Source organism: Halichoerus grypus, chromosome 2 (genome assembly GCF_964656455.1).
Source record: "Halichoerus grypus chromosome 2, mHalGry1.hap1.1, whole genome shotgun sequence".
NCBI lineage: Eukaryota > Metazoa > Chordata > Mammalia > Carnivora > Phocidae > Halichoerus > Halichoerus grypus.
Genome location: NC_135713.1, coordinates 122,905,618 through 122,933,443, shown reverse-complemented (window position 1 = coordinate 122,933,443; position 27,826 = coordinate 122,905,618). Strand labels below are relative to the sequence as shown.

Genomic DNA, 27,826 nt, shown 5'->3' with positions numbered 1-27,826 from the left:
GGAAAAAAAAAAAAAAAAAGGCACCCTCCAAGGCAGGGTTATGGGCACTTCTGGGAGTTGTAAACCCATGCAGGCTCCAGAAATATGTGCCTTCCAAGGACTGGAAACTTCTGAATTACCAACAAATAATCAGTGAGTGTGACAAAGAGTTAAAGTACACAGACTTTACTTTCACAAAATTTATGATGTAGTAAAGAGGTTTAAGATGTAGACCTGAAACTGCACACCAATGGTCAATAGGCTAAATCGGGACCATGGATTTGTTTTGCTTGGCTTGTATAGGATTGGCCTCCTGAATGTCTGAGAAAGGGAGAAAAAGTGAGAAAGAATGAAAGAAGTGGCTAAGCATATAAAAGTGAGATTTTTTTTGCATTAACATCCAGATTTCCAGCTGTTTTTGAAAAATCAGAAGATCTGCCAACACTGCCCCTTATTTCATTTCCCCATGGTGGCAGTTGGCTGGAGTGGATCAGCAGCTGCCCCTGTGATCAGAATATGCACTGTCTGGTTCTCCACCCTGGCCCACTGCACTTCCTCACCAGGCCACTGTCCCATTGGAAATGGCCACCTCTCATGCAGACACTTGTGCAACATCTACTTAGTCTTTTCACTGTGGGAACAAACTGCTGGAGCCCCGAGCAAAAGAGCAGTTGTCCATTTGTGTGAGAGGATGCTGGCTCAGGCCGTGGAGGTGATAATAGAAAGCAGTGAGAAATCAGATTTGGCATATATTTTGAAGGTAGAGTTAATAAGATTTCATGATGGATAGAATTAGGCTATGAGGGAGAAGATTTGGAAGTGACTCCAATTTTGATTTTTACTTAGATTAATTGGCTGAAAAAGGAAACCTACCGTGGAGTACTGGAAAACCCGGGTTGAACTTTTAAAATGAGAACAAAATTATTTAAAAGGTTTTCTTCACTAGTACTCTTCCAACTGGACACCCTACGTGGTGCCACTATCACATTCTGGGAAATGCTGACGCTTCGGGGGAACTTAAGGAAAAGAGCAAGGAGAAGACCCCCAAACACTAAGGAAGAGACTTAGGTTCTTGCCGCAGGAGGCGGAGTGGAGGGATACCAGCCTACAGGTGAACTTTGGGCAACTCAGTGGCCTCACCTGTCCAGAGGGTGTGTGTATCTTGAACTATTGGGGTTGATCTCGCAATACACGGACAGTCCTAATTCGGGAAACTCCAAGTGCAGGCCCTGCCAGCGGGGTTGGGGGAGAGCCGAGACTCCCAAGATTTCCATACAGAAGGGGTTCTAGGATTGCTGCTCAGAAGTTTGTTTTGAAGCTAGTTTTCATAAAGAGAGGATTCTCTCAGAGTTATATAGTTACTCAAAAAATCAATAAAAGTAGCAAAGTTGCGTCTGAAGATTTTTCTACAGTGTTTATATGATTGAGAAAATCTGCAATTGTCCCTATCAAGGGCAGTAGTTTTATTTTCTTACAACGTGGGTTGCTTTGGTTAGTGGAGACTACTAGCGGCCATCGTGGCGGTGGGAGCTCACGGACTCCCACGCCTGGGCCTGGCCATTGCCACAAGAGCCTCGGGCGGATCGGAAGCCAGGCTTGGCCGCACGGAGCCAAGCGCCAGGGCTTCCTTCCCTCCGGCCCCGCAGCGGTCACTCGGCCTCTCGCGCGCATGCGCGGACTCCAGCGGCGTCCTCCCCGGCTCCTTCCCTCCCTCATCCGGGTCCTGGGCGAGCGGGCGCCGTGCGCGTGTCCCGCGGCCGAGCTGCTAATAAAGTTGCACTGAGGGGAAGCGCAGCGACGGCGCCGGGGGAGTGCGTCCAGCCGGCGGGTGAGTGAGTGTGGGGCCCCGGGGCGGGCGAGCCGGGCTGGGGGCTGCAGCTTCTTCCGGGACGCGGCTCCCCCTCAGGCCCCAGTGGCTGCTGGAGTCGGGCCGAGGCGGGGGCGTTGGGCCGCGGGCGGAACGGAAACCGCCCGGGCCTGCGGGGCGGGAGGTAGGCCGAGTCCCGGCCTGCAGAGGTTCGAGCGGCCGAGGATGGGGCGGCCCGTCCGGCTGCGGAGGCCTTACTGCGGCCGGGGGCGTCTCGAGGCTGGCCTTGGTCCCTGCGCTGCCGTTGCCGCCCGGACTCTGGAGGGAGGCGCTCCGGACGCCCTCGGGGCGGGGGTGGGGTGGGGTGGGGGAGATTCCCGGCCCCGCTTGGGTCCGGAGGAGCGGGTTGTTGTACCTCATCTAAGCACCACCCTCAGTCACACCCCTGGTAGGATCGCCGTGCTGGGTCGAGCGGTGTGATCTGCTACCCTGCAAAGCTGTCCAATGGCTTGATGAATCCGTGCCGCCGTCGCTTTGTGTTTCAGAGATAAGGATCCACGCTTATCGGTGGGAATTACACTCTGGGCACTTGTGCCCTGCTACTGCACTCAGCTGGTAGTTAGACCTGGTTTCTGCCACTTGCCGTGCTAGTTTTCACCATTGCAAAGATTTCTTGTCCTTTCTTGTAAACTTCTGCATTGGTGCAAGGAGAATGCCAAGCCGTCCCTGTTTGCCTTCATCATATTCGGTCTCTGCCCGGTCTTTCACTTTAGTATCAGTACTCAAATTCATATTCCGGTCTCTCCCCTTCCCCCTCCCTTTTCCCTCTCTTCCCCTTTCAGCTGCTGCTATTACGTGGAGTTTGGAGCCTAAGCTTTGAAAACTCCCATGTGGCGCCTGTCTTAAGTTGGAGCATGCTCAGTAGCCAAAACCAGATTTCGGTTGCAAAAAGAACTGGGGCGAGGATAGCCCGGGTATTTGGACGTGTGCCCGATTCCTAACAAAATGTTCCAATTCTGGTTTTGATGGCATTGGAGAATGGAGCTGTAGGCCATCCTGGAGGTGAGGAATGCCTGAACACCCTGGGCCAGATCACTATCTTGATTGCAGAGACATTGTTTCCTGACCAGCTGGAGGTCTAGAAGGGGGGGGGGGGGGGGGAAACATTCCTGGCTGCTTGTGCGTTTAAATGGGTGTGGTGCTAAGTATATCTTGTTTACCTTATCTTTCTGTGGAAAAAGTTTTGAAGTCTGGTTGGATTTGTCACATCATGCGTGTTGCCTAGCACTACCAAAAGTGTTCTTATCTAGCAACAAAGGCTGGGTAGGTGGAGGTTGCGGCTTGGCTTCACAGAAGTTGAGAGGAAAGGGTGCTTGAGTTGCTGTTTTAAAAATTAAATTTAAGTTCTTAAAAACCAGAGTACTTGCATTTCCTTAGAGTACCTGAATTGCCCAGAGTGAGTTTTGAATTTTAATTTGAAACCTAAAAGGCTCAAAAACCTTAGTCCCAGTAAATTTAGTGACATTGCAAGTAGGGTGAAGTTTCTGCTAGATGTCACTGTGGTGGTGGCTGTTGTAAGGAAAACAATACCTAGACACAATGTGACAGTTTCACACGTATTGATCAGAATGCTCTTAGGAAATTCGTGTGTTCCAAATTTAGTAAGTAAGGGATTATTTACAGATTTGTACAAATTCTTTTTTTTTTTCTTTTACTCCTTCTTTGGTAGCTATTTTTTCCCCTCTGCGGTGAACCCTGAGATTACAAGAATAGGGAACAACTCATAAGAGACAATTTAACAAAATTTAAACTTCACAAAGGTGGTACATAATTACAAGAATACGGAACAACTCATAAGAGACAATTTAACAAAATTTAAACTTCACAAAGGTGGTACCTAATACGTTTTGGATTTTTAAAATTTAAGTTTTGTTTTGAATGTTTGCATGGTTACATCCTCCTCTCTTTCCCTCTATATTGCGGATCCCTCAGTCAGCGTGCCTTTTTCACATAGCTGTTTTTATTGCATAAATGTTACTGTGTATCTTTGTTACAAAAATTCACTCATCATTTATCCTTCCATTTCTTTCAGATCTGAAATAGCTAAAATAGACAGTAAAAGTTAGGTGAACCTCCTCAGTTCACTTTCCTCTTAGATTTTAAAAGCATCCATATGATACAGTCTGGTAAAAAGGAGGAAAGCCAGCAGTGAACTGGGGAAGAGAGAAGAATAAAATATTTTTGTAGATTCTGTGCAGATTTGGTGGTATTATCTACTTGTCTGGTTCACTTAGGTAGGCGCCACAGAAATGGGTAGATTGATACCTGTTGCATTTCTTTTCCCCCTGGCAAAGTCAGCTATTAATTTCAGTAGGACACAGTGGCAGAATGTTGTTACTAATGAGGTTTGAATCAGATTGTTGTTTACTGTTGGTTATGTAACATGTTGCTGGAAGTATTATTAAAAGTTCCCTTCTGCAGCAAGGTAGAGGCAAGTAAATTCTGCTTACTCTTCACTGGGTTTTAATTCTTGGCTGAACCTGAAGGCACATTACACTATAACCATAATTATACCTGGGCAGCCTGTCTGTTTCCTGTTTGCATCATGAACCCAAACATTATGATTTGCAGTGATGATCTTTTTTGTCCTTTGCGTTAAACAGAGGCAATATGTTTTCTCTGTCTACTGAAAACAGATTTGTAACTTGGTCAAATCAAAGATACTGGCTTCTTAGTGTTTTGAAGACTAGGCAGTAAAATACCAGTTTTTCATCTTAGTAATTTAAGTTGAAATACAAATACTATCTAAAAAAATCTGTTTCACACATATTGTTTGATAGTATTTTATGTAAATTTTAATGTTACCAGTAGTTTCTAGAGTTTTTGAATTAAGAAAGCCCTTTTTGTTTATGACTTATCAGTGTTTATTATTACCAGATGTATATGTTGGTTTAGGCACTGAGCCACACATTTGGGTGAATTTCAGAGCCTGCTTGAGTATACTTTAAGATATAGCCACCTTTATTCCTTTGGTTTATCATTCTACACTGTTTTCTTCTGGAGCGTCCGTGTTCCCTGTCGTGTGTGTGTGTGTGTGTGTGTGTGTGTGTGTCATACTAAGCACAAAGAAGAAGCCAAAATAGTTCATTTCTTCAGGTGTTGCCACTGCCTTACATCCAGTGGATTTGCCAGTCTACTCATAAGGTCAAAGACGGTGAAGAAAATTTCCTTTTATAAAGGACAGTCGCAGCCTGAGAGATGATTTTTATCTCTACCAGTCCGAATATTCTAGAGAAGAGAGAGTTATCTGGAAGGATAGGACTCAAGAAGGCTGCACAGAGGTAGGGTGCTTTCCCACCAAAAAAGATGATGCACGACCCCAGGACGGCTGTCCATGTCTTCTCATACCTTGTTTTTATACTTCCAAAGCTAATAGAATAATAGAACTGGAATTTTTAGTGCTAGATTATCCAGTTTATTGCTATTGTCTAGAACTGTGAATCTGAGAGGTATGTTTACTAGTTGGAAGTTTAAGATGTACAGTTCTTTTTGAAGAATTGTTAAGATTTAGATTGTTGTTAGGACATCTCCCATTTTCATATGTCATCTTCATATTCTAAAATTTTATTGTTTTACAAGTTTGAAAAGATGGTATAATTACATAGTAGGTTTTTCAGAAATAATCGTCTAGTTCCTAACTTTTTAGTTTTGGTGATTTTTTTTGTTTGTTTTGTTTTTGTTTTTTTCTTTTGTTTTGCTTTGGGCAGCTAGGTGGAGAAAATTTTGGCCCTATCATAGTAGAGAGGCGGTTTCAGTGACTTTTCTTCCTGCTTTTATTGTAGTATTCCCTAACTTAGTTGTGATAGTATTTTAGAAGAAAGAATTCTTTATTAGACAGTTCTCTATGGGCAGTACTATAATTGTAATTGACTTTTGGAAGCTAGTGTTAAAGTACATTTTGTAAACAGGTTTTGCTCTTGAATTTTGTGGTATACCAGTCTCTGTCTATAATGTATATACAGTTTACAGACTAGTATACTCTATGAAAATTTGACAATGGTTTGATGTGTTGTGAGAGTCTAACTAGGTTTTTCCTTTTGATTTCTGTGTATGTTTTGTTATTGCTGAAAATAACAGTAAGAACAAAACGGGTGTCACCATCCCACCTTTCTCTGAGCATAGCACCTGGGGTTCTGAGAAGTGTCTTACACTTTTCAAATTTAACTATGATCTCAGAATATGACTGGTGCTTTCAAGGCAAGTTTTGTTTTGTTCAATTCTGTTTTCATGATGTGTTAGGATCTGTCTTGCATCCTATCTGGTAGGCTGTATAACTTGAGATCTAGTTATTCTGGTTTGTATGTTCCCAGGAAAGGGGGTACTACAGAAATATTTCAAAGCTAGTCTTCTCTTTCCCTTTATTTACATCTCTGTGCCCACTTAAGCGAGTGCCTGCTTAACTCACTATTTCCACTTTTTTGAGGTGGAAGTGTATAAATGAGTGGCAACAGGAGCCAAAAAGGTACCCAGAGCCATATTTGCTCCCTTTTCTTCTATGTGACTTGAGTTCTGGGGTGCACATGAGGTATCTTGAGAACATCTTCCTAAAGCATCGTGTACGCAGGTTAGTGCTTTGTGCTCCTGAGACCATTTTATAGTGTAATGATTTGGTATCTGCCCTTGACGATTTTATAATTTAAAGGAAAGCACTATAATGATTGACCAGCTCTGTGTCTATTCCTGTGCCTACAAGCCTGTACAAGTATACTCCAACACATCTGGTAGTAATATAGGAAATCTTGCAGGCTCTGTGGGGGTGAGTATACATCTAGATCAGGCTCTGCTTAATTAGAGGACTTAGAGGAGCAGGTGAAGTTTAAAGAGTGATTAAAAACTGGGAAACAAAAGTCTGGATGTGGGAGATAAAAAAAGAGAGACTTGTGTGGGCACAAAGAGAGACTATGTAGGATTATTCCGTGAGAAGTGTCAGGGAACATGAGTTCAGCTCCTGAATGGCTGTGAAATCCACTATGAGAACTTTTGATATCTTTGGAAATTGAGAGCCATGATTGGGAGAAGTGGAGATTGAAGTGTTTCTCTACTGAAAGTTGTTTTGGTGCCCATGTAATTGTAGCCCCTCTTCCTTATAGATGTTCCCATAAAGAATGGTATTTCTGAATCTAGGAAAGCTTGTAGGCAAACTTGCTCCTGGTTTCTCCTCTCTGCCTGTTGCCATGGATGTGGCTTACATGTTTTAATAATTGTATGTCTGGATCTGGGATTGGTTTGACAGTAGTGGTGACTACTATTGATATTAGAACCATAGGGAAGGATATTTTTAAAGCTTTACCCCCACCAGCCACAAAAATGTTACCCTTGGAGATATATGTATATATATGCAAGTGTGTGTGTGTGTGTGTGTGTGTGTGTGTGTGTGTATATATATATATATATATATATATATATATGCAAGTGACTTTCTTCCATTGCAGGTGATCCTAAGGGCTTTGGTTCTCCAACCTGCTGCAGATCTGGGACTCTTGTTAAAATGGTGGGAGGTAGGGCCCTAATCTCAAACCTAATGAATCTGAATTTTGTGGGATGGTTATGAGAAATTTCTTTCTTTAGAATCTCCATCCATAATTCTTTTCTACAGGGTTGGCTGAGATTATGGTGGGTTGTGACCCATATGGGCATTTATTTGTGTGGGTTGATATGCTCAGCAGGTTCTGTTTTGGCTAACAGTGTTGGGTGAGATTTTTGGATTGGTTGCTTGCCTTTTATTTTGGATTGAAGCAGAGAGGTGTTGGAGCAGAAAGTGAGGGAGCTGTTTCAATGAATTGAAAAGTCAAGTCTGGGCATGAGCCCTGTGTGTGTGTGTGTGTGTGTGTGTGTGTCTGGGGGTAAGTGTGGAAGGTGGTTTGTGTATGTCTTTATAGGAGTTGGTTAAGAGGTCCTACTCAAGTAGCTTGAGGTAAGAACAGGATCTTTGGGTTTTTGATGTTAATATGATTTCATTTGAAATGGAAGCCTGGTAAAGCTTAATAACATTTCATTCATACATTTAATGTATGTAAAATGTAACGCCTTATCTTCCTTTAGCTTTGCTATCAGCCTTACCCCAAATCAGTTGATGGCAAATCCTGTTCTTCCAGCAGTCGGTGCTGACACCTTGGAATCATTGTTGACTCTTCTGTTCTCACATTCCCCATATCTTTTCCATCAGGAAACTTACTATTCTCTGAAATGTATGTGAAGTTGTCTACTTCTCAGCACCCAACTGCCATCACTCTGGTCTAAGCCATTATCATCTCTCACCTAGCTGACTGCAGCTCTGAACTGGTCTCCCACTTTTAAAACCCTTGCTGTTGATTCTCAGCACATCAGCCAGAGTAATTCTTTAATAATGTTAGTCAGAAACTGTCATGTCTCCATCAGAGAGCTCTCAGATGGGTCCTCATTTGACTTACAGCCAGTGCCCTTATATGCAGGTCTCTTACCTGTTTAACCCCATTTCTTATTTCCCCTCCTTGTTCACTTTATTTTCAGGCTATACTGGTCTTGCAGTTCCCAGAGTGTGCCAGACATGCTCCCACCTTGGGACCTTTACATTGCCTGTTGCCTTTGCCTGCCATGGTTTTCCACAGATACCTGCCTGGTTTGCTCCTATTTCCTTCAAGTTTTGACTCTGTTGGTGCTTACTCAAGTGAGGCCCAGCACAGCCACCCTATTTAAAATCACACCTCTCCCACAGCACTTCCCGTTTACCTTCCTCTGCTTTATTTTTCTCCATAGCACTTTTCACCTAACAAACTATACTAATCACTTATTTATTGTCTTTTTTCTGTCTCCCTCCACTAGAGTGTAACGCCACATGAGGACAAAGGTTTTGGTCCCCTTTATTCATGTGTGTATTCCCAGCTCCTAGAATGCTACTTCAAAAAATATACTTTTTGAATGAATTACTTGAATACATTTAACAAGTTCTCTGAATATGCTTAGTGTTGTTTCTTAAAGATTACATTCTAGTGGGAGAGAAAAAATCAAGTAAGTCAACAAATAATTACACATTGGTTCATAGCGTGAAGGAAATGAACACAGTATTGGATTAGGGATTGGGGGAAATCTACTTTATATAGGATTATGGGTGATTGGGGAAGGTCTCTGGGATGACAGCTGAAGTTGAAGTCTGAATGATGAGAGAGCTTGGAAATTAGTGGTTGAGGCTTGAGGAAAGTGGCTCAGGCAGAGAATGGCATTTGTAAAATCTCTGAGGTACAAAAGACATTCCAGTATAGGAAGATAAATGCTTTTGAAGGATGAATTGGGAGCAGAAGGTGTTTGCCCCTAGTTTCTCATTGATTTTTCTTAAATTTCAGCCTCCAAATTTGTATAATCCTAGATAGAGTGGAGAGAATTCTTTTGAAATATGAATGTCTCTTGTAAATCCCCTCTTTAGTAAGAATTTTAATATGGCTGAAGTGCAGCTGGGCTTTGGTTTGAAATTTGTTTTTTCCCCTGACTATACAAGAAATACGTTTGTTTTAAAAAGTACAGAATTGTATGAGGCAGAAAGTAAGAAGTACCCCAACCCTTCAGCTAAGGTCCTTTCAAAAGCTTTTTAGCACATTCTCTTTCATTAATTAAAAGAAATATTTCTTGAGCATATGTATCACAGGGCTTATAGCAATAAGTGAAAATAGATATGGTTCCTCTCATTTATGGTCTTGCAGAATTTGCACTCTTTCGGGGCTGGACAGTTAAATGTAAAAAATATAGGTATGTTAAGTGCTACAAAGTAGAGGTATGTGATGCATGCATTAAGAGTATATAATAGGGGGATTTTATCTACACAGCAGCGTCTAGGAAGGCTTCCCTGAAGAAGGGATGCTTGAGCTGAAATAGAATTAGTGTGTGTGTGTGTGTGTGTGTGTGTCTGTGTTTTGTAATGTGTTAGATCCTTTTGTAATGTATAATGTTTCTTAATTTTACATTGTTTTCATTTATAGCTAGATACCACTGTTTTTCTTTGTATTTATTAGGTACTCTGCATTATTGTCTAATTGATAGTTTGTAGTTTCTCGAAAGAGTTTCAGGGAACTTAACACACAAGGATTTCTTGGTCTTATTGTTATCCTGGTTTTCTTTCTAGCTCTGAGGTCATTTCTCTAAGAAATGACAAAATACTTTAATTGAGAGGGTTATACAGTCAGGTCTTCATAAACCAGAGGTAGACTATAAAAGGCCAAGGTGATAGCAGACAGTAGGTTCATAGTTTTATTCTTAAGTACCTCCAGGTTCTGACGTAAGAAGTAGCACACATTCCTGCCTGCTCAATTACTGGCCTTCTGTGCTTGCTGTATATGTATTTTACTCTTTTTAATTTAATTATTATTATTATTTTTTATTTTGAGAGTGAGCACACATGAGCTAGTGGGGGGCAGAACGCAGAGGGAGAGAGAATCTGAAGCAGGCTCCAGCACAGAGCCCAACACAGGGTTCGATCTCACGACCCTGAGATCATGACCTGAGCTGAAATCAAGAGTCGGACGCTTAACTGACTGAGCCACCCAGGCACCCCCTTTTTTTTTCACTCTATTTTAATGCCCCATCTTTGTTGGTTATCATAAGGAAAGAAAATTAAGTGGTGTGCTAACTAGCATAAGAAGTTCTTTGTAGCACCTTCTCTTTTTTCCATTATTCTTTAAGATCTTTGAGATTACAGATAGTGTTTTTTTCAGGCTGAGTTCCTGGTTTATTAGACCCAGTAAATTGTGAATAAATGAAACATCTACTCTCATAGATTCATCTCACTTCTAGTCGTATGATCCTCCAAATCTACATATTCTGTCTCTCTTGAGCTTTAATTTCACATCTCCTTGGAGGTGTCTCAGTGCTTTTACTCCCTTAAAGCCAGCCCTTCACCAACACTTTCTTGCCTCGTCTTGGCTGTAACTAGAATTGCCCTTTTTAGGTAAGTGATGTCTTTACTTTTTAGCTTTTAAACCTTTACCTCTCTTGCTTGCCCTTGTTTCTGTTGTGGGTGGTCACCAAGTCCTCTTGATTGTTTATTTGTAGTGCCCATCACATCTCATCATTTTCTGTCTCTGCTGCCATTGCTATCATGGCTTTGTACCCCTGAGCTGGTGTGTCTTCCCGTCATAGTTGGATTTCTACTGTGTTTTCTCTCTACCTTCTCTGCCCCCCCTGAATTAAGTCTCTTCCTTGGTTATTTCTGACTTTTCAAAATTCCTCTTAGAACATATCTTTCTGCTTAGAACTCTGCACTACACATAGGGTTTCTTCTAGCAGCCTGACTCTAGCCTCGTATTCATTCTTCCCTGTTTGGCATCCATTCTGTGGTGGTGCCTTTCCCTTTTGTTTCACAGACTGGCTAAGTGTCTTCTTGCCTCATTTAGCTTAATGACACTTGGTTTTCCTTATTCTTGTCCTTTAAAACCAACTATATTGTGAATTATAGATTGTCATATTCCTATTTTGATCTTGTGATAATTGTTCCCAAAATTTGTGCCAAAATGATGAGCGGTTTTCCACAGCTCATCCTTAAGGCTTTTCTTCACCGTAGTGCAGTGCCTATGGTTGGGGGGGGAGGACCGTGAGCTAGGCAGAGCTCTGTTTTTTTGTATACCGGCTAAGCCTTCCACTTTGTCCGTCACTAGCCATTTGCAGCCCGATTATTTCTTCTTCAGCAGTCTTATTAACAAGTATGTAATCTTTTCACCTTCTCCCCCTCACCCTCTGTTTTCCAGTTATATTGGGATAATTCCTCTTCCTTTCTGTTATATTTATGATCTCCCTAAATCTCAGTTTCAAAGTGTTTGATCACTAGACTTAATTATATTCACTCAAACTGCAATATTGATGAGAATTAACTGGCTCACTTTACACAGGTTGTCCTGTGTATTTCCTAATGGGATTTTAGATTTTGGGGGCTTCTCTGGTTTTAAGCTAGAAATAGAAATTCCCTGAAAGGTATCTTGGGCATGTTCAGTTTAGTTCGTATTTTTTGTTTTATTAACTTGGTTAGCCCACTCTGCATTACTGTAACAAGACATGGCTTTTAAGGAAAAGGCTCATTTTGACATTTAGAATTGTAAAATGTTGATTTAGTATGGCCTCAGTAAGAGCAAAAAAAGAGAAAACAGACTTTGTTTTCTGTCCCTGATTATGCTATTGAAATAAGGCTTTTTATAAATAAGTACTAAAATGTTAAAAATGTTAAATAAATGTTACATGTTATAAATAGCTTTTCAGGGATGTTTATTGCAAAAGAAAATAATTCTCTGTTAAGTTCCTTGAAGTGTCCTTGTTTTCTTAGGAATTAAATGTATCACCTTTAAAAAATAACAAATATGTATTATTCCCAGTGGTGTATTTTAGGATAGCTTCAGGATTATCCCAATATAACTGGAAAACAGGGGGGTGAGGGGGAGAAGGTGAAAAGATTACATACTTGTTAATAAGATTGCTGAAGAAAAAAATAACTGGGCTGCAAATGGCAGTGTGTTAGATGGCCCAGGATGAGGATGGCAGAGGCACAAATAGAATCTGCTCAGAAGCCAGGTTTTCATGTAGGGCACTGTCTCACATATCTGGACTGTCAAATGCATTTTCCTTTCTACTTAGAGGAGAGCACAGAGGGAAGCAGTAAAGAATGTGGGAGAAGCTATGAGGAATGAAGAAAGAGGAGGCAGGAAAGAAGAGTCAAAGAAATGAGAACAAAAGAGAAAGGAGGGCAACAGATAACTGGTGGGAAGTGATGGGGAGCATGAGAAGGGCTTTGGGAGGGGACAAAAGAAAAAGCTGCATTATGTCCTTATTTCTTCTAAGTTGTAGTTACAGTTTTTTCACCTTAGAACAGCTCTGAAAGTGGAATGTGTCTTACATTCGATGGTATTTGAGTGTTGGTTTTGGCCAGGTGATAGTTGTGATGTAGTTGTCATTGCGTGGGCATACACTCTGCCTTTCTGTTTATGTTGCTGTCATTTCTTCCATTTACTACCTTTGGGAAGATGAAACAAACACCAGTATCAGAACTTGCAGGATGGGTATCTGGCTTGAATGACAGTCCTGGAGTAATATTGGAACACTCTTCAGACCTACAGTCTTGAGGGCAGAAGGATGATAATGTGAAGAAAAATTTTAAGCGATAAGAAAGCACTGTGTGATAGTGAATTTGCTGCTTGTTCTTCCTTCAAGTTTAATACAGTAATGGTACCATTTAAGTAGATGGCTTTGTATATTTGTTGAAATAAAGTAGCTCAGCTATATTTTTTAAAATCCTTGGCCTGATAGCAAGATGTTCATGATTATTACAACAGTAGTAACTACAGTACAGAGTACGCACCATGCCAGGCACTAAGTTAAGTGTTTATTTATCTCATTTAATTCTCAGAACTGATATTTATTATATAAAATAGAAAAAATAAAGTTAGGTGTAAACGTTAGATGCAAAATGTGATTAGACTTCAAGTCTGGTGTTTTTATGTGTTACAATGCATATATTATTATCCCTGTATAGATAGCCTTATTGTATATTTCCAGCCAGTTTAATTCTACCGCCTGTGTTCTCGCAAACTGAATTTAGTATTTTCTCATCCTGGTAGATCAAATAAAAACTCACATTTTGTGTCTTTACCTACAATCACTTTTATGCCTGTGATAAAGCTGCTTCACCCATCTTGTCTGTCCCCCTCCTCCCTTGCCCAAAGGGCCATCCCCTGAATTTCTTTTAGCACTTTATACACCCTTAGGGCATCTGCCATTCTCCATTGTGTATTGTAGGTACGGGCATATTTTAATTATCAATTTGTCTGAGATGAAGTTTAGCACTGGTTATATGTGTGCCTCAGTAGACTCTGAAAGCATTGAGGAAAGGGAGCACAGAGGAGGACCATATTTAACTGCCCAGCAATATGTAACCTCTAAAGACTGAAGTTACTAAATACAGCCTTTTGGGACTTTTCTCTATACTAGGATAAGTTTAGAGATACTATGGAAAGAATCATATGAATGGTTATGTACACAGCGGACTGAACTGAGAATGGGTGTTCATTTTATATAGTGAAAGGCAAAACGGCTATGGAAAATTGAACCAACTTTTCAGTAAGAGATTCAAAATGAAACCTTTTGGTCACTAGAAAACCTGTTTTCAAAGGTATTGCATGTTTTCTTGGAGTTAACATAACATATGCTAATATATGCAAACTAGAAAAAGTGTAATATCTTACTCTTTTTTGTATACGTAATGAGAAATTCTTTCATAACCAAGGACTTAAGTGAAGATAGTGAAATGAATCTGTTGCTATATCCCAAGCACTCTGATACTTTCATTTCAATGTGGATGAAGGTGTTATTTTTTTTTTTTAATTTTTTTATTGTTATGTTAATCCCCATACATTACATCATTAGTTTTAGATATAGTGTTCCATGATTCATTGTTTGTGCATAACACCCAGTGCTCCATGCAGAACGTGCCCTCCTCAATACCCATCACCAGGCTAACCCATCCTCCCACCCCCCTCCCCTCTAGAACCCTCAGTTTGTTTTTCAGAGTCCATCGTCTCTCATGGTTTTTCTCCCCCTCCGATTTCCCCCCCTTCATTCTTTCCCTCCTGCTACATTCTTCTTCTTCTTTTTTTCTTTCTTAACATATATTGCATTATTTGTTTCAGAGGTACAGATCTGAGATTCAACAGTCTTGCACAATTCACAGCGCTTACCAGAACACATACCCTCCCCATTGTCCATCACCCAGTCACCCCATCCCTCCCACCCCACCCCCCACTCCAGCAACCCTCAGTTTGTTTCCTGAGATTAAGAATTCCTCATATCAGTGAGGTCATATGATACATGTCTTTCTCTGTTTGACTTATTTCGCTCAGCATAATACCCTCCAGTTCCATCCACGTCGTTGCAAATGGCAAGATCTCATTCCTTTTGATGGCTGCATAACATTCCATTGTATATATATACCACATCTTCTTTATCCATTCATCTGTTGATGGACATCTTGGCTCTTTCCACAGTTTGGCTATTGTGGACATTGCTGCTATAAACATCGGGGTGCACGTAGCCTTTCGGGTCCCTACTTTTGTATCTTTGGGGTAAATACCCAGGAGTGCAATTGCTGGATCATATGGTAGCTCTATTTTCAACTTTTTGAGGAACCTCCATACTGTTTTCCAGAGTGGCTGCACCAGCTTGCATTCCCACCAACAGTGTAGGAGGGTTCCCCTTTCTCCGCATCCCCGCCAACATCTGTCATTTCCTGACTTGTTAATTTTAGCCATTCTGACTGGTGTGAGGTGGTATCTCACTGAGGTTTTGATTTGGATTTCCCTGATGCCGAGCGATATTGAACACTTTTTCATGTGTCTGTTGGCCGTTTGGATGTCTTCTTTGGAAAAATGTCTGTTCATGTCTTCTGCCCATTTCTTGATTGGATTCTTTGTTCTTTTGGTGTTGAGTTTGATGAGTTCTTTATAGATTTTGGATACTAGCCCTTTATCTGATATGTCATTTGCAAATATCTTCTCCCATTCTGTCAGTTGTCTTTTGGTTTTGTTGACTGTTTCCTTTGCTTTGCAAAAGCTTTTTATCTTGATGAAGTCCCAATAGTTCATTTTTGCCCTTGCTTCCCTTGCCTTTGGCAATGTTTCTAGGAAGAAGTTGCTGCGGCTGAGGTCGAAGAGGTTGCTGCCTGTGTTCTCCTTTAGGATTTGGATGGACTCCTGTCTCAGGAGGTCTTTCAACCATTTGGAGTCTATTTTTGTGTGTGGTGTAAGGAAATGGTCCAGTTTCATTCTTCTGCATGTGGCTGTCCAATTTTCCCAACATGAAGGTGTTATTTTGAACCTGATATATTCTACAGGAAAGTTTACAGGAGAAAATTGATCTATCATATGGGCTCAATAAAACAGTTTTAATCCCAATATAACAATTTTATTTAGAAATCTAAATGTTAAGTATTAAGGAAGTGGATGAGTGAAATAGAGTTGGGCTCTTAAAAGTGTGTGTATGGTGTATACATACGTGCACACACACACACAGACATATACACACGCATACTGTGTTCTAGTGATTAGTGTGGCAGAAATGTCCTAATGAAAATTTAAAAAGCTTTGGAGTAAGGCTGCCATAATAAACATAAATTTTTTTACAATAATAGTAAACAGTTCATACCTATTGACTTATTTAGCTCAGTTGAGAGAAGAAAGGGTTAAAGTAGATGAAGACGTTAATGAGATATGTTAATGGTACAAAAAATCCATTTGAAAATGAACATATTGAACAGGATTATCCTTGGTCTCTGAAACTGTATAATCTTGTGATAGCATAATGATTTGAATATTTTGGAGAAGTCAGAGATTCAGAGAACAATAGAAAAGATCTTTAAGAGAAGAATAGCCCTTGGTGGGAGGCTTCTTTGTAGGAGGCAGTGTGTAGTGTTTAGGAGTGTAGGTGGAGCTGGACTGCTGGGGTTCAATTCCTGGCTCCATTTCTTATCTATAGAAATAAGCAAGTCACATTTAATTTCCCTTTGCCTGTTCTCTCATCTGTGAAATGAGAATAATGTAATTTACCTGATATGGCTGTTTTGAGATTTTAATCATTTTTGGTCTCTCAGTGTAAGGTCCTTAACGGTGCTTGACATAGTGTTCAGTAAATGTTAGTAGTTCATTACTATTACCATTATTATCATTATCATCATCAAAGGAACTGATTCTGTAGAAAGGAAGCTGTTGGATTCCTTGAAATAGCTACATTCTTTTAAGAAAGTCAGATGTCCAAAAGTCTATAAGTAACTTCAAGATCATTGATGTGCTTTTGTCTGTATAGTCGGTAACAGTGCAGACCATATTCCGTGCTTTGTATAGAGAATTTCCAGCATAGCAGCGGAGAGGTTCATAAGGATAACTGAGTCATCAAGAGAAGCTCATGCCACATTTAGGTTTTCCCGAACTAATGATAATTGGTTCTAAAAAAGCCCATTTAAAATGAAACCATTTAGGGGCATCTGGGCGGCTCAGTTGATTAAGCAGCTGCTTTCGGCTTAGGTCGTGATCGCAGGGTCCTGGGATCGAGTCCCTCGTTGGGCTCCCTGCTCAGTGGGGAGCCTGCTTCTCCCTCTCCCTCTGCCTCTCCTCCTGCTGGTTCTCTCTCTCTCTTTCTCTCTCTCATATGCTCACTCTCCCTCTCTCTCTCAAATAAAATCTTAAAAAAAGAAACCATTTGAAATTTGATCAATATTTTAAACTAAATTGTGAATAAAAGGTCTGATTGGGACTTTATTTTCAAAAATTAAAAATTTAGAAAAACATTAGGTTGTAATTGTAAACATGTATTCTTACAGTGAACAAAGAATGAATCAAGTTTGATGGATAGGCATATTTTTCTTTCTTTTTTTTTTTTTTTAAGAGAGTGCATGAGCCAGAGGTGGAGGCGTGGGGGGTGGGGTGGGGGGGACAGAGGGAGAGAGAGAATCCTAAGCAGGCAGGCTTTACTCACAGTGCGGATGCTGACGTGGGGGTCGATCTCATGACCCCAAGATCATGACCTGAGCCAAAATTAAGAGTCAGACGCTCAACCAACTGAACCACCCAGGCGCCCCTAATAGGTGTAATTTTTTTCACAGTAATTTAATAGCGTGATAGGGCATCCTTTATGTTTGTCATTTGTGCTACTAACATAAAGAGCATTTTAATTTTTTTACAAAAATATCCATAAAAAATAAACATTGATTTTACTAAGGACCAGTGTTAATCCTTTGATAGTGAAGCTATTCTCTTTCCACAGAGAGAGGCTTGCTTAATGTAACTGTAAAAGTGGTGAATTCCCCAAGCTCATTGTTCCTTATCAGTGCAAACTCACGGCAGGAGTACTGTCCATCTTGGCCATATTTCATCACTCCCGTGCCTGTGGGTCTCTCAGAGGCAAAGGGAACCGCAAATCTGAGGCTTATGCTGCTTGCTGTGCCATGAGTGATAAAGTCCTTTGTCTCTGGCTCAGGAGTCTGTGGCCTTTGTCAGAATCCATGAAACAGTTAGCAAATTAACTTACTTGCTTGTGGGGCTGGTAGGGTAAAATTAAATCCCAGACCCTACATTTTTGGGCACTAAAAGTTAAAATAACAAACTTTGTGAAATCATACCATATTTTGCAAATTTTGCACTTTCACTGGTGGTTTTTAAGTCATTATGGTGAAGGAGATGGTAGTGAATGGGAACCAGTTTTTAAGTGATCATTTCACTAACACGTTTTTTAAAGACTTTTTTATAAATCTTAATGTGTTTAGCTCAGTGAACTTCTACTTACTTGTACATCTGTGTCATCATCACCCAAATCAAGTTACAGAATATTTCTTTCTCCCCGCAAGGCTCTCTCTTGTCCCCACTTAGTAACCTTCTTGTCTCTGATGACATAGGTTAGTTTTGCCTGTTTTTGAGAAGGAATGATACAACGTGTAACCTTTTATATCTGATTTCTTCATTATTATATCTCTGTGATATCATGTCTCTGTGATTCATCCATGTTTTTCATATGTTAGTTTGTTCTTTGACATTGCTGCGAAGTATTCCATTCTTTGAATTTATTACTATGATTTATTGTCCCACTCCACTGTTAATGCATATTTGGGTTATTTCCAGTTTGGGGCTAGTAAAAATAAAGTTACTCTGAACATGCACTTGTCTTTTGATGACAATAGCACTTGTTTTTGTCGGATATATACCTAGGGATGGAATTGCTGGGTCATAGGGATTTATGTGTAAATATAGAGTGATATTTCAGTTTTCTTTAAAAATTTTTTTTCTGATAACTAATAATGTTGAGCCTCTTTTACCATCTAATAGCCACTGTGATATTTTCTTATGTGAAATGCCTGATCAGTTCTTTTGCTTATTCATCAGTAAATTTTTATGATGAATTTTGTTACTTTTTTTTTAACTTTGTGAGACTTAGATAATGAGTACTTGGATTGCTTGCTCATACCATTTACGCAGTTTGCAAAGTTATAAAATTTTTGGAAAGAATACCATGAGAAGTTTCTGAAATTTTTAATCATTTAATATTTAAAGAGTTGAGTACATGGTTTGTCCCTACTCCTTTCCCAATGCTAGTTTTAAGAAAACACTAATATTGAGTCTTAGGTTTTTGGAATCTGACACCCATTCTTTTTTCTGAAACCGGTCTCTTGAAGGTGAGCTAATGACATCCTCAGTCACCAGTCATTGGCCTTTTCTTTGTTCTCATTCTTTTTAAACTCTGCCTTTTATATGATACTCTGCAATACCAGTGTATCTAATTCTAAGCTCCTCCTTTTAATAATACTTCATTGGTAACTTTTTCTCTTCCCTACCAGTGTTCCCTAATACGCAGGTGTTAACATGCCACCCTTTTCTTTCTGTTGAAATCCCATTTTTTATTACTGTTTCAGCTCTTTGTGCAAATCTTAAATTTCTTTCTCATCTTTTCCTTGCTAAACCTGTATCTCCAGTCATGACCTTTTTCCAGTAGAGTTTGCCATCTTCTCTACTGACTAAACTACTTTCTGAGTGTCCTTATTTCTGCAAATGGAGTTATCATTATCTTAGTCACCTGGATTAAAATTTGAAGTTATCTTTTAATTTCAAGGTGCAGTTGATAGAAAAATCAATGACCATTCATTAAATACTCCTTTAATATGTGGTATGATGAATGGAATGGTGCCAGGTGCTGAAGACTTCCTCCTGGAAAGATTTTGTATTCCATTTGGAAAGTTAAGATATGTTCTTATCACTGTTTTATTAATTTTTATGATATTCAGTGACCATAGCCTCTTTAGAATCAGGTGGTGAAGGAATTCTTCACCAGAGGGAGTGGCCTTGAGCTTATCATTAAGAATGACTTCAGATTTCTCTTGGAAGACCCAGATGGGCAAAAGTACAGGAATTTGGGCTGGATCAGAAAGTGTGTATAGTGGTATAGTGGTGGCTATGTTATGTTAGGTTGGTACTAGATCCAGCCTTTTTTTTCTTTTTTTTTTTTAAAGAAAGGGAGTGGGAGAGAAAGCGAGAATGTTAAGCAGGCTCCATGCCCAGTGTGGAGCCTGATGCAGGGCTTGATTCCACAACCCTGAGATCAGGACCTGAGCCAAAATCAAGAGCTGGGTGCTTAACCCACCCAGGTGCTCCAGATCCAGCCATTTTTTTGAGTCTTGATTCTTTTTCCTTTGAGTACTAATGCTCATAATTCATGTTTGAATAGCACTTTTTAGTTTATAAAGCATCTATCATGTGTGTGTTGACACATGTGCACATATGTTTTATTATTTTTTAAAAGATTTTATTTATTTTAGAGTGAGAAAGAGGATGTGCATGCAAGCAGATGGGGTGGGGCAGAGGGAGAGGGAGAGAGAATCTTAAGTAGGCTCCATGCTCAGTGTGGAGCCCGACCCAGGTCTCTATCTCATGACCCTGAGATCATGACCTGAGCTTTGAAACCAAGAGTTGGATGTTTAACTGACTTAGCCACCCAGGTGTGCCCCTACATATTTTATTACTTCAACTTTTTAGTCACTTAGGAACCGTCACCCCTTTTTTACAAAAGAATTAGTAGACTTGGAAAGAGTGATACCTGGTTTTGGTTTTATATCTTGTAAAGGACAGAATCTGATCATTTTCTGTTTTCATCACACAACTTTTTAAAAATTAAAAATTTTGAATATTTTGAGTTATGAAATATTCTAACATAAGAAGAGAGAATATAACATCTGATGACTTGCCAATTTTTTTAAATCTGGTTTTAAAATAGCTGAAGCTTTTCCATTCTTCATCCTTCCAGTTGCAACCAGTACTCATTGTCCTGAGATTGGTATGTATCCTTTTTATCCATGCTTTTATTCTCTTACATATCTGTGCATATCCATAAATACCGTGTTTTGTTTTAAATTTTATACTAGGTTGCTCTGATAAAGGAATGTATATTTTTCCAAGTTGCTTTTCTTTAGTTCACTCATTCACTACTTCCTTGCTCACTCATTTAATAAATAGGCACTGTTCTCAGTCCAGGGGAATTTGATGATGGATAAAGAAGATGAAGCTACCTGCCTACTAACATGTCAGTGAGGAAGACCTATAATAAATAAATAAAATTGATATGCTGATCAGGTTAGGATAAACACCATGAAAGAAAAGTGAGCAGGATCAGGGAGGAGAGAATGGTGCGGGAGTGTGATGTATGCTATTTTAGATAAAGTGGCCAGGGAAGCCCTTTTTCAAGAAGTGACATTTGAGCAGCTGAATTAATTGAAAGAGTAAGCATGTTAAATAACATGAGGGAGAATGCAGGGGAGGAAACATCAAGTGCAAAGGCCTTAAGGTAGAAATGACCTTGGAGCACTTGAGAAATGGAAAGGAGGTTAAGTGCAAAGTTAGGTAGGAGAATGGTAAGAAATGACTTTGATGGAAAGCCAAAGGCCAGCTCATGTAGGCCCTATAAAGTGATGTTAAGGAATTTAGATACGGTGTAATGGGAAACCACTGAATAATTTTTGAGCAGAGGAATGACATAGTTTGACATGCTTGTGAGATTACTTTTATACTAGAATTCTGTGTAGTAGAAAAAAGAATGTGGAAGCACTTTCTATATTGGAATGGGAAGATCTTGAGCATATATGGTACATATGTTTTTCTGTACCTTTTTCTTTTTAGAATACCATTATGTAAAAAAAGGTTTTATGTATATATTTGTATTTGTTTGTATTTGTGTTAAATTTCTCTGTAGGGACATGAAAGACAAATACAGAGGGATTACCTGTGAGAAGGGGCATTGATTGATGATGGGAAGAAAAATGGGAAGGAAACTGAGCACTCTATGCTTTTTTATATATCCAGAAAATTTTTTAAAATCATACAGAAGTGTGTACACATCTTAAGTATCCCACCAGCTGGATTTTCACAAACTGAGCTCTCCCATATAATCACCCAGAGGAGAAGCAGGATTTTACCAGGATGGCAGAAACTCAGTCTTCCTTCTAGTTAATACCCTTCCTTTCAAAGGGAAACTACCATACTGACCTCTAAGATAGCATACATTAGTCTTACCTCTTCATTATACCGGCACTCGTAACTCCGTTCTATTCACAACAATTTGTTTTAGATTATTTACTATTTTTATTTTAGTATTATGCAAGTAATGCATTAATAGATTCCCTTTGTGAAAAGGTTAAAATAATACGGAAATACATAAAACAAATCACAGGACCCCTTTCTCTCGCCTTTCCCCCATTCCATGCCTCTCTCCAAAGGAAACTGCATGATGAATTTAGTATGTATCTTTCCAGTCCTTGTTCTTTGTGTACACGCAGAAGTAACTCCCCCCCCTTTTTTGGGTTAATATATAATATGGTTAGTACTTGATGATGATGATGACGATGATGATAGTGAGATTAGTAGTTAACATTAAGTACCGTCTAGTGGTTAACTACCATCTGGTGTTTGGTCTTCAAGCTTCTCTACTCTTGTCCCTTTCCTCAACTTAATCTCTCCATTGTTCATATATTCTCTCTCCCACACACATGCACTACCCCGTCTTGTCTCCATTATGTTCCAGTGTTACTGAGTAAGATCTCAGTTAGCCAGACCTATCTATTCTTTATTTTAGGAAATGCTCTATTCATGTCTGCCCACATATTTTGTTGTTGTTGTTTGTGTCCCTATGCCTTTGAAATTTCTCTTGTCTTAGACAAGCCAATGATATTTTGGTTTACTTTGTTACCTTTACTCTCTGGCCCAGATGGCTTTTATCCTATATCCTTGATGTAGCTACAGCTGAGCTCAGCTCTCTTAGCACATAACACTTCACAGTCTGTGACCTGTTACTGACAAATACACTTTCAGTCTTTCCTTATTTTCTTTAGTTTAATGTAGCCAGTTTTGCCTGCCTGACAAAAATCATCCCATGTAGCCTTGGAAATCCATCCACACAGAAGGAGTATTACTTTACTTCTGTGCACCTTTGCACCCTTGGTTCTAGGTTCTAACCATGGTTCATAGCAGTCTGGATAGCCAGAGCTGGTTGATCAGCATCCAGAACAATGCTTGGCATTTACTAGGTCTCAGTAAGTGTCTGTTGAATGAATGAATCAGTTGGCTCTTAAGATGAAGCATACTTTGGTGTGACTTTTTTTTTTTTTTTTAAAGCACCATCAGGGCAGTTCACAATGTATGGCACATAGCAAGCAATTAGTTCTTATTTGTTGAGTTTAACTCAGTTTTATTTTAATTTATGTTTATCTGGGTTTTAACTGAACACAAGTATTCTTTTCTGGGAAGATGGATCCCAATCCAGAATGGTCTTGATGCCAGAGTTTGGTAGAAATTGTCAAAGGCAGAGCTGCAACATTATTTGCAATTTTAGGCCCAAGAAAAGAAGGCTCTTGGCTTCCAATTTGTTACTGACATCCTTTTTCCAAACATTACTCCTGCTGTTTCACTAGCCGCTCATTGTCTGTAGTTGGCTGTGTAGTGACCATGGGGAATTGTACCCATTCTTATCAGTACAGCGCCTCTGCACATCACTTCCTCTTGTCATCATCTCCAGGAGCTTCGTAAGGGTGCAGTGGGGTGGTCTGCCTAGAGCAGGTTCTTTAACTTAACATGCCTAAAATACCACAGAAGGCAATAGCAATTATAAAATTATAAACTGTCCTTTTCTGGGTTAAACTTTGAATTTATTCTCTTTAAATCTATTCAGAATTTTTAGTTTTAAAAATAGATACTTCCCATTTTTCTGGCAATTATGTGTGTTATGATTTATCTGAGGATTTGTTATCTCTTATGAAAAACCTAATATAAAATTTGATAAAATTTGCATCTAATAATGTGACTTAAATAGGACTATAGCTTTTGTCCAAACCTTGTAAGTCTGTGAAACACTTTACGGAGAATAATGACCTTAGGAAAGAGTTAGATTTCTCTGAAGACTGTGTTGACATTAGAGGACATACTGTGTTCAAAATTGACAGGGCATGTGACATGGGTTTCAGTGAAGAGAAGTACTTCAGAATCAAACCTTAGAAGGGCGTTTGGGGGCTTATTGGCCTAGGGAAAGGAAATGAAAGTCTAGAGGCTTATTTGTTAGGAAAGTACAGAGGAGAGGAGGTAGAGCAATCTGTTTTTGCTTTTGGTGGTTATTTGCCATTGCCAGCGAGTTACTTGTTCATGTTAGGAAGAAAGGAAGTAAGTGGTCACAGGACTTTAGGGAAAGTTTCTCCTTCTAGACTTAGGTTTTTGTTTTATTTTGTAATGCTTTTCTGCTCTTATTTAAAAATAACATACTTTCCAATTAAATTGATTTAGATGTATGTTAATTGCATTCATTTAAGTTAGGGGTCTTACCCTTTTCCCTCTTTCTCTTTCAGGACTTGAACCAATGAAAGAATCTTATGGCACTTATGAAGATAAATGTCACTCCTCCCTTTTTAATTGGAACTTCTGCTTAGAACCTGTATGTGACTTTTCATCTGTGAGCTGTTCTTTGAGTAGCCACTGACTTTGAGTTGCAGGAAGGTCTCTGAAGATTTATATCAAATGACGTCAATGGCCAGCTTGTTTTCCTTTACTAGTCCAGCAGTAAAGCGATTGTTGGGCTGGAAGCAAGGTGATGAAGAGGAGAAATGGGCAGAAAAGGCAGTCGATGCTTTGGTGAAAAAGCTAAAAAAGAAAAAGGGTGCCATGGAAGAACTGGAGAAAGCCTTGAGCAGTCCAGGACAGCCGAGCAAATGTGTCACTATTCCCAGATCTTTAGATGGACGCCTGCAGGTTTCCCACAGAAAAGGCTTACCCCATGTTATATATTGTCGTGTTTGGCGCTGGCCTGATTTGCAGAGTCATCATGAGCTAAAGCCATTGGATATTTGTGAATTTCCTTTTGGATCTAAGCAGAAAGAAGTTTGTATCAACCCATACCACTATAAGAGAGTGGAGAGTCCAGGTAGGTTTTACCTTGAGAAGAATTACAAAACCTTGTCTCTTCCTGATTTACATTTCAGTGGATTTAGTAATTAAAAGGCTGTATTAGCCTTGTGTTTCCTTCTTAAAGATTTTAATCTTGGAAGAAATAGTGGATTTTGAATTTAGCTTTTTATATATAGATAAAATAGCTCCTAAGTAGCTAATTCTAATTCATGTTCACTGTAAGCAGTCAGTCATATGTACATGAATCAGTCAGTGTCAGTCGTATGCATGCTCTGCCTTTTCCATGGATGACATGTCTCTTTTATCTAAAACCTAAGTTTCAGGGGCACCTGGGTGGCTCAGTCGTTAAGCGCCTGCCTTCGGCTCAGGTCATGATCCCAGGGCCCTGGAATTGAGCCCCACGTTGGGTTCCCTGCTCAGCGGGAAGCCTGCTTCTCCCTGTCCCACTCCCCCTCGCTGTGTCTCTCTCTGTCAAATAAGTAAATAAAATCTTAAAAAAAAAATAAAATAAAACCTAAGCTCCATATGTGTGCTACATCCCACTCCTTTTTGTCTACTCAAGAACTTTGTTCATACAGTTACCACCCCTCTCGCCAGGATTACATTTTCCTTCTCTATTAGACTATTTCTGTCAGCACATAAGCATATCATGCTACTGCCCATCCTAAAACAGAAGTTAAAAAAGAATTCTGGTCCCGACTTCATTCACATCCCCTCACCCCCAGTCTCCTGTACTGTTTCTTTGAGTCCTTTTATAGGAGTCTCCATTTTTTTTTAATCTCTATGTTACTTTCCTCCTGTTCTTTCTGGACACCCCTCCTCTTAGTCTGTCTTCCCTACCATTTGACTTGTCAAGATCACTGGTGACTGCCTTCTGGATGGAGGGGTCATTCTCAGTCCTAATCTCACTTGCCTTCTCAACGTCATTTGAGATGCTTTCTTTCCCTCCCACTCACAACTTTTTCTTTATTGGTTTCTGAAACACGACACTCTTCTGCTTCTCCTACTTCACTGGCTCTTTTTGCTTAGTCTCTTCATTGGCTTCTTTTCCTGTTTTCACGTGACTCAGTCCCTAGACCTTTTCTACATCCATATTTTTCCCCTATGGGCTCTCATGCTGTCACATGTAAAACTGTAAGCTCATGCTCACATTTTGAACTCTAGAGTGAACTTCTCCTTTGAGTTTTAGACTTCTGTATTCAGTTGCCCACTTGACATCTCCATTTGAATGTCTCATAAACATATCAGATTCAACATGTCTAAATAGGGCTTTTGATTTTTTTCCCCCACCAAGTCCTTTTTACCTCCAGTTTTCCCTGTTGAGGTAAATGGCACCAGCATTCATGTAATTGCTACCTAGAAGTCGTTTTTTATTTCTCGCTTTGAAGTCCTCATTTGAGCTATGAGCAAATGCTGTTTGCTGTACCTTCAAAATATTATCTTAATAATGTCCCCTTTTACCATCTCTAACACCACTATTCTAGGGCAGACCATCTTCATCTTCCACCTTAAGCAGTGTTCTAATTGGTCTCTCTGCCTCTTTTCTCTCCCTCCAACCCATTCTGTTTTCTGCACAGCAGCCAGAGTGCTCTTTAGAAAATAGCAAATCATGGGGCGCCTGGGTGGCTCAGTCAGTTCTGAGTATCCCACTCTTGGTTTTAGCTCAGGTCATGATCTCAGGGTCATGAAATTGAGCCCCGTGTCAGGCTCCGTGCTCAGCGGGGAGTCTGCTTGAGATTCTCTATCTAAAACAAATCAATCTTTAAAAAAAGAAAATACCAAATCATGTCTGCCTGCTCAAAACACTCAAGACTTTTATCACACTTAGAACAGATTTCTTTTTTTTTTTTTTAAAGATTTTATTTATTCATTTGACAGAGATAGATACAGTGAGAGAGGGAACACAAGCAGGGGGAGTGGGAGAGGGAGAAGCAGGCTTCCCACGGAGCGGGGAGCCCGATGCGGGGCTCGATCCCAGGACCCTGGGAACATGACCCGAGCTGAAGGCAGACACTTAACGACTGAGCCACCCAGGCGCCCCCAGATTTCTAAAGACCCTACATAACCTCTCTTCAGACTTCCTCTGTCCTATGGACTTGGCCTACTCCTGCATCTAAACTTACTTTTTCTTCCTTCCTTCCTTCCTTCCTTCCTTCCTTTCTTTTTTTTTTCTGTTTCTTCTACTTAACTCTCTCCCATGATCTTTTCATGGTACATTTTCTCACTCCGTTCAGTCCTTGCTCAAATACCCCCATCACTACTTGATGCTGTGTTAGATAATTATTTTATTTATTGACTCATGCAAGCAGGAACTTCTTCTGTCTCATTCTGTAGTGCATCACCAGTGCCTAGAATAGTAGTATGACCTGGCACTTAGTAGGTGGTGCACAGTAAATGTTTTTTTTAATGAATGAATTATATAAGCTGAGATACTAGTTGGGTGCATTAGTTATCTTTTGCCGCATAACAGATTAAGCAAGTGGCTTAATACACATTTATTATCTCACGGTTTCTGTGGGACAGGAGTCCAGACAGGCTTGAATCCTTTGCTAGGCTATATTTAAGGTGTTGGTCAGGGCTTGGGTCTCATGTAAGGCTCAGCTGGGGAAGGATCTGCTTCCCAGCTCATGTGATTGCTGATGGGGTTCAGTTCCTTGTGGGCTGTTGGACTCTTCTTGCTGGTTGTTGACTAGAGGCTGCCTTCATTTGTTTGCCACCTTTTTCATAGTAGCTCACATTCATGGAAGCTTACTTCAAAGACAGTAAGAAGAGAGAGGGTCTTCTTGATAGAAGGGCATTATATTCTTATATCATATCATCACATAACATCCTGTCACCTTTGCCATGTTCTGTTGGTGAGCAGAAAGTCAGAGATAATACCTTGAAAGGGAGAGGATTATGCAAAGGGTGTATACCGAGAAGCAGGAATCATGGTGGCCACCTTAGAGGATGTCTCCCATGCTGGATTTCACATGGAGATAATAAGAGCCTGGTATGGTAAAAAAGCTCTGGAAATAACATTGGGTATGGAGACTAGCTAAAAGAATGGCAATGATGGTGC

General features: G+C 40.0%; 1 protein-coding gene across 2 annotated transcripts in view; it reads left to right on the top strand.

Moving 5' to 3' along the window:
* The first annotated feature begins 1,680 nt into the window (after window positions 1–1,680).
* The window catches only part of SMAD5 (SMAD family member 5), a 55,236-nt gene continuing 29,090 nt past the window's right edge, over window positions 1,681–27,826 (top strand). Inside the window, exons 1-3 of one of the 2 annotated variants that reach the window (XM_036114322.2) lie at window positions 1,681–1,807; window positions 2,629–2,848; window positions 24,210–24,781. In XM_036114322.2, coding sequence (XP_035970215.1) covers window positions 24,379–24,781 — 403 coding nt within the window. In that variant the 5' untranslated portion in view covers window positions 1,681–1,807; window positions 2,629–2,848; window positions 24,210–24,378. The remainder of the gene's footprint in view (window positions 1,808–2,628; window positions 2,849–24,209; window positions 24,782–27,826) is intronic. The other variant, XM_036114320.2, reaches the window with a different exon arrangement.